Source organism: Dreissena polymorpha, chromosome 1 (genome assembly GCF_020536995.1).
Source record: "Dreissena polymorpha isolate Duluth1 chromosome 1, UMN_Dpol_1.0, whole genome shotgun sequence".
Lineage (NCBI taxonomy): Eukaryota > Metazoa > Mollusca > Bivalvia > Myida > Dreissenidae > Dreissena > Dreissena polymorpha.
In genome coordinates this window covers 105,582,791-105,595,752 of record NC_068355.1, presented here as the reverse complement: position 1 = coordinate 105,595,752, position 12,962 = coordinate 105,582,791, and the positions used below count along the sequence as shown (strand labels likewise).

Sequence of the window (12,962 nt, the reverse complement as noted above, 5' to 3'; positions counted from 1 at the left end):
TGTCAGTGCTAAGGACATATTTTTGTCCATTTGGTGCTGAACTTTGTTCAACCAAAATTAATATGTATTTAAAGTCAATTTTAGCAATACAAGCATTAAACTCTATAAAATCTATCCCTGATTATATTTCTAATAAGAGTATCTATTTAAAATTACTTAATATTGATTTTTTGCAAGTTAAATAAAACTTTTTTCTATTCTATCTTGTAAGGTGTTCCATAAAATAGTGCCCCCCCCCCCCATTCCGGAAAAATCCAGCACCAATTCCCTAGACAGAGAATATGCCCTGGTTTTGATTGTTTGCATTCTCTTTTTTTAAATATTTAGTATGTTTCTACCAGTATTGTGACTGCCAATGGCAGCAGATGAGGGCTGAAATCACAATAGAGGATGTGTATGTAGTCAATGAAGCCCTCATCAATTTGACAGTCATCGGTACGGTTCACGAAACTGCACCGCTCATCCATTGGTTTCTTGTGAACATCACTGCACTGCAAGGGAGAATCAGAATGCATATCAAACTTGACATGTAAAAGATATTGGTGCAACACAACTCTGTGGATGAAATCATGTGATGATCAAAAACAAAAATCATGATTCTGAAACAACGCTTTTTTGCTAGCTGTTGTCTACTCTTCATTTGTTATGCAAATGTAACCCAATTTCTAGCTACATTGGCACGAATGTGATCAGCGTCTATTAGGTATTTATTTTTGCTCTTTATCTTGAATTTATTTTGAGTGCAAATTGTCTATGCCAGAACTTCTGCCATTCATTATTTGTGATCGTTTTTTGGTTTCACAAAGAAAACTCCTGTCTCAGCATGATAATAGAGAAACCTGAAAAGCAAAAACATCTGTTGATTTTCTTGGCAATTTTTTTTTTTTGTACAGTTTAAGGTAATTAATTGCAGGCCCGTACCCAGGCCATGGGCCCAGGGGCCCGGGCCCCCCCAGCTGGCTGTCGAACTATGATTTTTTTTTTTAATAATCGGCCCACTGCAATTTTTTTTCTCGTGCAAGGGCCCACAGTATACTTTCCCTCAAAACAAAAGAGCAGCTATGTTTTATTGTCCCTGATAAACAAGGGGATTAACGCTCGCCAATCGAAATAAGCCTCTAGGCAATGTTTTCTTATCGCCTTGTACACACATCCCCGATCAGTCCCCCATTGTGATCATTAATGCTTCACCTATCGATGGTTGATGTAACATGTATTTTGATACGTGCAGCGAATGGAAGCAACTGCTACAGGAGTTCGTAAACTATGGTCTGATAATTGCCGTCGCAAGTTTTTTTCTTCGTTGAGAAGGCCATAGACGTATTTTTCCCTACTAAAAGTTATTTTTTTTAAACCTTTTATTGGAAATTTTTAGGTCCCAATATATACTTTTTGCATTGAGAATAGGGCCCTGAATTTGAACCGGAACAAATAAACTGACAAAGGTATTAAAACTGAGTATTTTTAATTTTTGAAAGGAAATCACTGAACAAGACTACGATGAGATAGTTAACATGTTTGTTTAAAAGAAAAACAGTTCATAAATTTGCCGAGCAACAGATAAGAATTTGGCAGAATTCAGTATTTAAAATAATTGAGTACCGAGAATTGAGTAATATCAACCTATTAATGGCCCATTGGTAAAAAAATGAAAATTGAAACAACAAATTGATCTCATTATATAAGTTAACCTGATCCAGTGTAGAAAAATATTGTATGATTAAATCATCTCTTTCCTTGAATTTGTTTGAAAACAGTCAAATATGTTAAATTGATTATTTAAGACTTTCATTATTTCCCCCAAATATAAGACGTTTCGCGCATTTTTTTCCTCAAAAATGACAAGGTCTTTCCCAAAGAATCAGATTTAAAAAAAAACCTGTGACGTTATTGATTTGTGAAAAAAAATGATGGAAGCAATACGAGAGTTGATGTGGATAATTGTCAGTTTAAACCTGTAAGTTTCGGAAATCTAAAGCTTTTAATATTGTTGTGAATTCACACCAATGTTTTAAGTTAAAGACTTCCGAAATGTACTGATTTACTTGTTATCCCATTTATTCATATCACAAAATACGTTTTTATAAGCATTAAAATTCACTTTGCAAAGTGCCAAATTAAAAAAAAGTATATATATATAGGGAGGGGGGACCCCTCCCAAACCCTCCCCGGTTGGGCCCCCCCAGTAAAAAAATCCTGGGTACGGCCCTGAATTAAATAATAATTTGTTAAACTGCTTTATGTGTCAAAATAAATGTTTTGACAATATAAAGCATGAAATGCACAATTTCCACAAGGATAACATCAGGTTTCCATGATTTGTCTCCTAAGTAAATGGCCATAATTTTTTCGTGTAGGAGTACACCTTGAAGACTTATTTGTGTGGTAGGTTTAGCAATGCCGAAAAACTCAACAAAACCACTGAAATTTTTCATTCATAATGATACATCGTTTGCATCTTCAGTGCATTAGAGTACATGTTAATTAGAATGTAAGTTATTTTGTTGTAAAATGAAAACAGCCAAACTAATACTGGTACTGATAATCGCTTGCACATTTAATATGGGGTAGTATGTATCAAATATAGAGTCCAGTGCATAGTTGTGTCGCATGTTGATTAAAGTTGATAGTTGAGCAAAGTTTAATTGATGGTCCAGTCTACTTATGCAAACCTGGTTCAATCAGAGGCAGGTTATCCTACGGAACCTAAGTTACAGAGTCCCGCTTTAGACAGTTCATACTCTCAAGAACAGCTTCAATTAAAGGAGTGTTAAGTTAAATAAACTCATTGTTTAGTGTTGATAGAAACATGATTTTGTGATTTTACACATTGTTGTAAATATGCAATTTATTATTTGTACATGTTTAATAAAATTATCAGCGTAGTTAATATATTTCCTACTTTGGAAGGAAATCCTACTAATTTTCACAATCGGACTGGTACCCTAAACAATCCCAAAATTGTGAGGAAAAACGCTGTTATTTTAACTCTAGGACTCATGGGCATATGTTCTTTTTTTATCTTTTCAGGATAACATGTGACCAAACTGAGGGCCCTGGGATAACATGTGACCAAACTGAGGGCCCTAGGATAACATGTGACCAAACTGAGGGCCCTGGGATAACATGTGACCAAACTGAGGGCCCTGGGATAACATGTGACCAAACTGAGTGCCCTGGGATAACATGTGACCAAACTGAGGGCCCTGGGATAACATGTGACCAAACTGAGGGCCCTGGGATAACATGTGACCAAACTGAGGGCCCTGGGATAACATGTGACCAAACTGAGGGCCCTGGGATAACATGTGACCAAACTGAGGGCCCTGGGATAACATGTGACCAAACTGAGGGCCCTGGGATAACATGTGACCAAACTGAGGGCCCTGGGATAACATGTGACCAAACTGAGGGCCCTGGGATAACATGTGACCAAACTGAGGGCCCTGGGATAACATGTGACCAAACTGAGGGCCCTGGGATAACATGTGACCAAACTGAGGGCCCTGGGATAACATGTGACCAAACTGAGTGCCCTGGGATAACATGTGACCAAACTGAGGGCCCTAGGATAACATGTGACCAAACTGAGGGCCATGGGATAACATGTGACCAAACTGAGGGCCCTGGGATAACATGTGACCAAACTGAGGGCCCTGGGATAACATGTGACCAAACTGAGGGCCATGGGATAACATGTGACCAAACTGAGGGCCATGCGATAACATGTGACCAAACTGAGGGCCCTAGGATAACATGTGACCAAACTGAGGGCCATGGGATAACATGTGACCAAACTGAGGGCCCTGGGATAACATGTGACCAAACTGAGGGCCCTGGGATAACATGTGACCAAACTGAGGGCCCTGGGATAACATGTGACCAAACTGAGGGCCATGGGATAACATGTGACCAAACTGAGGGCCCTGGGATAACATGTGACCAAACTGAGGGCCCTGGGATAACATGTGACCAAACTGAGGGCCCTGGGATAACATGTGACCAAACTGAGGGCCCTGGGATAACATGTGACCAAACTGAGGGCCCTGGGATAACATGTGACCAAACTGAGGGCCCTGGGATAACATGTGACCAAACTGAGGGCCCTGGGATAACATGTGACCAAACTGAGGGCCCTGGGATAACATGTGACCAAACTGAGGGCCCTAGGATAACATGTGACCAAACTGAGTGCCCTGGGATAACATGTGACCAAACTGAGGGCCCTAGGATAACATGTGACCAAACTGAGGGCCCTGGGATAACATGTGACCAAACTGAGGGCCCTGGGATAACATGTGACCAAACTGAGGGCCCTGGGATAACATGTGACCAAACTGAGGGCCCTGGGATAACATGTGACCAAACTGAGGGCCCTGGGATAACATGTGACCAAACTGAGGGCCCTGGGATAACATGTGACCAAACTGAGGGCCCTGGGATAACATGTGACCAAACTGAGGGCCCTGGGATAACATGTGACCAAACTGAGGGCCCTGGGATAACATGTGACCAAACTGAGGGCCCTGGGATAACATGTGACCAAACTGAGGGCCCTAGGATAACATGTGACCAAACTGAGTGCCCTGGGATAACATGTGACCAAACTGAGGGCCCTGGGATAACATGTGACCAAACTGAGGGCCCTGGGATAACATGTGACCAAACTGAGGGCCCTGGGATAACATGTGACCAAACTGAGGGCCATGGGATAACATGTGACCAAACTGAGGGCCCTGGGATAACATGTGACCAAACTGAGGGCCCTGGGATAACATGTGACCAAACTGAGGGCCCTGGGATAACATGTGACCAAACTGAGGGCCCTGGGATAACATGTGACCAAACTGAGGGCCATGGGATAACATGTGACCAAACTGAGGGCCCTGGGATAACATGTGACCAAACTGAGGGCCCTGGGATAACATGTGACCAAAATGAGGGCCCTGGGATAACATGTGACCAAACTGAGGGCCCTGGGAAGATTCCCTTCTACACAAGCCAGTGGTTAAGTAGTAATTAATCTAATATTAACAATAAACACTTAAACAATTTAAGATTCCTCTTATTATTCCATACAAACTCTAATTCATAAGCTTACCTGATTTCTTGTCCAGGATCACCCATAACTATAAAGCGTCCGTTTTTCTTACAGACTGAGTAAACGAAACAATAGTAATTATTTGATAATTATCATCCGTTTTATGTACTTTAATGTATTCTAGTGTGAGTGGTGTTGAGATTATATTTGTTTAAGATGTGACAATTGTGTGTAGCTTATGTTTCTTGTCACCAACTGAGTGATCAAAACAAAGAGATGCTTCGGGATGCATTGAAATAATGATGTATTGATGAGAAATACCTCGTGCTTCCGAGCTTCCTGAAGCCAATCTCGTTTTCGCTCATATATGCTTGGCTATCGCAGCCGGAAATTCACATGGAATATATTGAGACACAAAAAAATAAAAACGAGAATTTTGTATCACATTAAATATTTGTTGCAAAAACACATATAGCATTGAAATTTTGGCTATTTTTTGCTACATGTGTACATGTATATGGAACATTGATTTGTTATGTGTTAACTTTATTCATCAAAATATTGTATGAAATATTCGTTGAGTTTGAGAGTATATGGGCTTTAAAGTATTTCTATCTGATTTTAAATGTGTGTTAACCTACCAATTTAAACAATAATAAATTATTTATTTGACAAAAATCTGATATTTTGTCATTTAGGCAGGGTTTGTCAAGATGCGCCCTTTATATACTAATATAATGTATATATTAGAAAATATGCCCCGACCCCCTGGCAAACTATTTTTTCAACCGACCGGAACCCTTTTTTAGAAGCAGAGATTTGACTGGACCAGCATAGCTGGATCTAACCCGGCCTGCCTTCATAACCAACCACAAAATTATAGCCTGATATAAAACCAGGCCTGCCTTCATAACCAACCACAAAATTATAGCTTAGCCACATGGTACAATAATTTTACTGTTGCTATTTTTTTTTTAATTAAAGGTTGTTGTTTTTTAGTATGGACCTAAATTTATACACTATTTTAAAAGTATAAATGAAAAATGATTCTAGTTATTACTTTTCATAATATAATATTTAAACAAAAACATAAAAACATACCAAATCTGTTAGGATTTTCTTGTGTTGGCAGAGGTTGTATATGAGAGCAAGGAACGACAACTCTGTATGGACATTGGTGAGGTAAATGTTGACCATAAATGAACGACAACACATGACATACATAAGACCTTAGTTCCCTGGTAATTGCTCTGAGCAGGTAGCTTTGTTCACAATAAAACTGCCCCCATACACATGGCAAATGAATTTTTTTAACAAACCACAATAACCAGTGTTTTTGTTTTCCTTTACATTTTAGTGCCTGTGCCTTTTGGATTGGGAAAAATAGTAGGATAAACCATGAAATCGGGAAGAATTAAACATTATTAATATGATCATAAATAATTGTATTCCAATTGATACATGTAATACATGCAATCATGTTTTACTGCATTTAAACATTTTAAGTGTAAAGTGCTACAGAATTATATGATTACATAATAAACTAAATAAACCAATTATTGAGTTAATTGGAAATGTTTGGAATCTTTTGGCGGATGTTTTGGTCATTGACAATTTTTTTTTCGAAAATGTAATTTTTTGCGATTGGGAAAGTTTTTTAAAGAGGGGTTGTAACTTTTGGGGGGGAAATAATGACTGATAACATCAAAATTTGTTTAATATTCTTAGCATGTTTCATGACTAAAGAGTTACAAATGCAACTTCCAGAGTGTAAAAATGGTTTGACTATAGCCAGGTCAGAAAAACTGCCCTGTTCAATATGGCAGCCATGTTTATCACAAGACTTGAACCACAGCTCACTAGGAAAAGAAACCATTAGAACATATCGTAAGACCCAATCCATTAACTCTATCAGTGCTGGAACCGAATTTTGAAGGCCTTTGCAAACAGTTTGGATCCAGATGAGATGCCACAGAACATGGCGTCTCATCAGGATCCAAACTGTTTGCTATTCTGATAGTATTCTTTGATAAAAATCAAAGAAAATGCTCATTTTAGAAATTCAGGCTCAGCAGACGACATTTTGGCAGACGACAAATTTCCCAGCATGCAAAGGGTTAATCCAGCTACACTGGTGATCCAATTTTGAAAGCATAACCCAGTAACTATGCTTTTTGAGATATTAATATGACAAATATTAATGATCTTTAAACATTTTATGAAGATTTTGAAATTAATGTGTATTCTTTAGTGTTCACAAGATTGTTTTTTAATTTGACCAAATGACCAAGTATATGAAAATATTTTGACTTCGTTTTAAACTCAGTTGAAATACAAGGGCTGTTTGTAAAACATGCATGCCCCCCATATGGGCTGTCAGTTGGAGTGGCAGCCATTGTGTGAATATGTATGGCCAGATGAGACGCCATAGAACATGGCATCTCTTCAGGATCCAAACTGTTTACTATTCTGATAGTATTCTTTGAAAAAAAACAAAGAAAATGCTCATTTTAGAAATTCAGCAGACGACATTTTAGCAGACGACAAATTTCCCAGCATGCAAAGAAAAAATCCAACTACACTGGTGATCTAATTTTCAAAGCATAACCCGGTTACTATGCTTTTTGAGATAATAATGTGACAAATATTAATAATCTTAAAACATTTAATGAAGATTTTGCAATTAATGTGTATTCTTTAGTGTTCACAAGATTGTTTTTTTTTTTTTTACCAAATGGCCAAGTATATGAAAATATTTTGACTTCGTTTTAAACTCAGTTGAAATACAAGGGCTGTTTGTAAAACATGCATGCCCCCATATGGGCTGTCAGTTGTAGTGGCAGCCATTGTGTGAATATTTTTTGAAAATCAATAGGGGTCATCTGCCAGTCATGATCAATATACCTATGAAGTTTCATGATCCTAGGCGTAAGCGTTCTTGAGTTATCATCTGGAAACCATTTTACTATTTCAGATCACCGTGATCTTGACCTTTGACCAACTGACCTGAAAATCAATAAGGGTCATCTGCGAGTCATGATTAAAGGGGCCTTTTCACAGATTTTGGCATTTTTTAACTTATTCATTAAATGCTTTATATCGATAAATGTAAACATTGGATCGTAAAAGCTCCAGTTAAAAATCAAGAATAAAATTAAAAAAAGGAAAAGAACATTGCCCGGACCAGGTTTCGAACCAGTGACCCCTGGAGTCCTGCCAGAGTCCTGAAGTAAAAACGCTTTAGCCTACTGAGCTATTCCGCCGTGTACATATACATGAAGTATTTTATACCTTATATAAGCAATCTTCGTAGTTTCACAAAATTTAACGACAAAAACAGAACTCTCCAAATTATTCAATCGTTTCGTGTTGCAACGCTTTATAATTTTTAGGTTTTAAAATCGTCAAAAGATGCATATAATGGCTATATTAGACCATGGTAAATGTTCAGTATTACTGTTTCCTCACAAATATCATAACTAAAACGAAAATTTGCGAATCTGAAACAACTTTTTTCAATTTTGTCAATTTACCAAAGCGTGAAAAGATCCCTTTAATGTACCTATGAAATTTCATGATCCTAGTCTCCTAATACCATAAATCAGTTTAAGGTTTCCACAAAAGTCATGAAGCCGGGCCAGGGATCGGAAAAAGTATTTTGCAAAAACATCGTGTTCTTTTTAACAAATAACAAGAGCTGTCACCATAGAATGACATATGCCCCCATATAAACGCTTTGATAGAAGTTATGAGCATTTCACGAAACCTAAAGGCAAATTTAAAAACCTAAAGGCGGACCCTAAGTTCAAGGTAAAGGTCACATGGGTCAAATTGTGTGTGTGTGTATGAAAAGGCCTTGTCCATATACACATGCATACCAAATATGACGGTTATATCTCAAGGGACATAGGAGTTATGAGCATTTTTTTAAACCTAAACGCAGATTTCGAAACCTAAACGTGGACCCTAAGTTCAAGGTCAAGGTCACAGAGGTAAAAATTGGTGTGCGTATGGAAAGGCCTTATCCATATACACATGCATACCAAATATTTATGTTGAAGTTCAAATGTCAAGGGTCATAGAAGTTATGAGCATTTTTTTAAACCTAAATGCAGATTTCGAAACCTAAAAGCCGACCCTAAGTTCAAGGTCAAGGTCACATGTGTCAAAATTTTTGTGCGTAGGGAAAGGCCTTGTCCATAAACACATGCATACCAAATATGAAGGTTATAAATTATGTCAAGGGACATAGAAGACAAGTTATGAGCATTTTTTGAAACCTAAACTCAGATTTCAAAACCTAAACGCAGACTCTAAGTTCAAGCTCAAGGTCACAGAGGTCAAAAGTTGTATGCGTATGGAAAGGCCTTGTTCATATACACAGGGACCTATCCAAACAAAGGGATGAGAAACTCACTGAACCGAAGAACAAGCTAACGCGTTATAACGCAAAAGGGAAACAAGACTTGCGACCCAACGAGACTTCGCGCGACAAGGCAAATTTTCACAGCCGCCATTTTGACAAAGCGAGACCGTGACAAAGCAATCGAGACAGAATAAGATAACAAATTAACCAAGTGTTGCCAACACAGAAGTATTCATTGCAAAGGTTTGTTGAGTTTGATACATCTTATTATTTCATTTGTTTTCGACTATGCTTTGTATTTACTTATAAAACACTTCCATAATCCGAGAAACGTGTGTCGTGGCTTTTTTCAAAAGGCTTGGTCAAATAAAGCTCTATACTATTCATGTTGGTATTCTTACAAACGTTACATTTCAACCCATTGTGTGATGCTAATTTTATTTGTATTATTAGCAAATTCATGATTTTGAATGAGCACAAAGGTAATAATAATAATAATTTTAGTCATTTTTTTATATTTTACCACTTTCAGTTTCATCAACATATGCCGTGGCTCTTTTTGAAAGGCTCAGTCAATACTAGCCCTATATATATCATGTTGGTATCTTTACAAACGTTACATTTCAATGCATTGCGTGGTGCAAATTTAATTTGCAGTATTTGCAAAGGCATAATCTGGTATTAGCTCAAAGATTATACAATTTTAGTTGTTTTTTATTTTGTAATCACTATCAGTTTGATCAACATGTGTCGTGGCTCTTTTCGTAAGGCTCAGTCAATACTAGCCCTATATTAATCTTATGGGTATCTTTACAAACATTACATTTCAACGCATTGTGTGATGCTAATTTTATTTGTATTATTTGCAAATTCATGATTTTGAATGAGCACAAAAGCAATACAATTTTAGTCATTTTTTTTTTTTTATAATTTCAGTTTGGCTCTTTTCTAAAGGCTCAGTCAATACTAGCCCTATAGTTATCATGTTTGTATCTTTACAAACGTTACATTTCAATGCATTGTGTGGTGCAAATTTAATTTGCATTGTTTGCAAAATCATAATTTTGTATTAGCTCAAAGATTATACAAATTTAGTCATTTTTTTTAATTTTGTAATCACTATCACTATAAATTTAATCAAATATGTCGCAGCATTTTAAGAAAGGCTCAGTCAATACAATGTGGTGCAAATTTCATTTGCATTATTTGAAAAATCATAATTTTATATAAGCTCAAAAACAATAAAATTTTAGTCAATTTTATTATTTTATAACCACTATTAATTTGATCAACATGTCGCAGCATTTTTTGCTCAGTCAATACTAGCCCTTTATTAATCTTGTTGGTTTAAATTCATATTGTTTTATATTTTCAGCGTGCTGAAAAGAAGCAAAAGAGGGTCTCTTGCTCTTTAGACGGAAAGTTTGATCCCGCAAAGGAAAATGTCATGACGCCAGCGAAACTTGGGCGTACAAACCCAGGTCAATTCACATTAAGAACTTTTAATGGTTGAAAAACATTGTTGACTTTAAATAGTGCTGACATAAATGTGTGTTCACAGCTATGCCAAGGATACTGATACTGTCTGATTCAACTGGGAAATTGGATTCCTTTCTTTTCCTGAGACGTACCTTGACCATCCCAGCACTAAGATGATGTTACTATATTAATGTCTACTATATAAAGCAGTGGCGACAACAAACTTCACAAACCTTCAGACTTGCCAAAGATAAAAGAAAATTCAGGAATAAGTTTTAAATATTCAATTGATTAAATTAAACTGTTGCATTTTTTCATAAATGAACACATTCCAGCAGTGAATATCTCTGCTTAACTCATAAGTGACTGTTAGATCTTTGATCATGTTAATCAAAAATTTGTTCCCAAAACTCATTATAAATATAAAATTTTCAAAATTGTTTAAACAAAGATAATTTGGTATTTAATTTTAGTATCTTTTTGTATTGCTGTAGGCTTCGAATAAATCTTCTGCATTACCATGTCAGGAGGAATCTCAATCTTTTGTGGTTGAAATAATAAATAGAAAATTGTTAGTATTATTATCAAATTTTTGTTGTTCTATTTCACATTGCAAATGGTTACTTGTGCAAAATCTTTTACCAACATGTGATTTTTTTTACATGCTATTGAGTTTTAAATATTTTCTTTAACTGAATACTCATTACACTTTGTAACATGAATGTATTGTTACACATACTCTTAAACTTAAACAAGGGACAAAATTGTCACAAAACCAGGTTTTCATTGTGAAAAAAAATCTGATAAAGGGAGAAAACTCAAACTGAACTTTTGAAATGAACAAACAAAATTAACCCCCTTTGTAAGTTTTTTTTTTAAATCTATTTTTAGTCGTGGCGACCTTGACATTGGAGATATTGACGTGATTCTTTCGTGCGACACACCGTCCCATGATGGTGAACAAATGTGCCAAATGATTTTAAAATCTCACAATGAATGACATAGTTATGGCCAGGACAAGCTCATTTATGGCCATTTTTGACCTTTGAACTCAAAGTGTGACCTTGACCTTGGAGATATCGACGTAATTATTTCGTGCGACACACCGTCCAATGATGGTGAACAAATGTGCCAAATGATTTTAAAATCTGACAATGAACGACATAGTTATGGCCCGGACAAGCTTGTTCAAAAGGAGTCCAACAGAATAATATAATGGCATGCGAACCTTCATTGTCTCGGATGATAAAGAACAATTATACATTTTAAATTGTAAGCAATTGGCAGGCGTTAATAATGTTGATATTTTTCACACAGCAGAGTAACATTTTTAATTAATTAAAAGACCGTTCTTTGCTACATGCACATATGTGCGATATACAATGGCAATTGAAACCCTGTGAAACAAATGGTATTGTTACTCGTCAACGCATCCGGTAATTGAGTTCGGAGTAGCATACTGCGTGTTAATATTACTAATTATTTATTTACAAGACAAACAAGGCAAAATTGAACGAATATATATTTGTTTATTAAACAACGAAAGTCGAATATTGTGAAACAACTATCACCATCAATGAGCGAAATCTCTCGCAATCGAATGAATCTGCTTTCCTTCAGCTATATGAAGGTCAGTCTGGCTGCACAGGTTCTGAGCGACTCTGTTGGTGAATATAAAAATGGCATGCGAAACTTTGCTGCGTCGGAGGTTAAAAGAACAGTTATACATTTTGAGTTGTTTGTACTTAATATGTCTTGATTATGTTGCTATTTAAAACAAAACATGGTAACATTTTAATTCTATTAAAAGACCGGTCTTTTGTACATGCACATACGTGCGATAAACAATTTAACCCTGGCGAAACAACCGGCAATTAATATTCATCAAAGGGTCCGATAATTGGGTCCCTGTTCGACATACTGCGTAATAATTATACTAAATAATGATTGATTTTGAGATCAACAACGCAACAATTGAACGAATAGGTACTTGTTTATTTAACATAATATAATTTGAATCCGAAAAAACGTAACCCGCTCAATAAGCGAAATCCCTCGCAATCGATATCGTGTAGC

General features: G+C 36.4%; 2 protein-coding genes across 3 annotated transcripts in view; one reads left to right on the top strand and one right to left on the bottom strand.

The window, feature by feature from the left end:
• LOC127865189 (mitochondrial sodium/calcium exchanger protein-like) overlaps positions 1 to 12,477 on the bottom strand; it is a 42,026-nt gene extending 29,549 nt beyond the window's left edge. For both annotated transcript variants that reach the window (XM_052405164.1, XM_052405165.1), the window contains exons 1-2: positions 12,458 to 12,477; positions 339 to 491 (exon numbers count right to left, since the gene is read on the bottom strand). In XM_052405164.1, the coding sequence (XP_052261124.1) occupies positions 339 to 491; positions 12,458 to 12,460 (156 nt within the window). In that variant the 5' untranslated portion in view covers positions 12,461 to 12,477. The remainder of the gene's footprint in view (positions 1 to 338; positions 492 to 12,457) is intronic.
• LOC127865197 (eukaryotic translation initiation factor 4H-like) overlaps positions 1 to 12,962 on the top strand; it is a 394,459-nt gene that overhangs the window by 314,024 nt on the left and 67,473 nt on the right. The window lies entirely within an intron of this gene.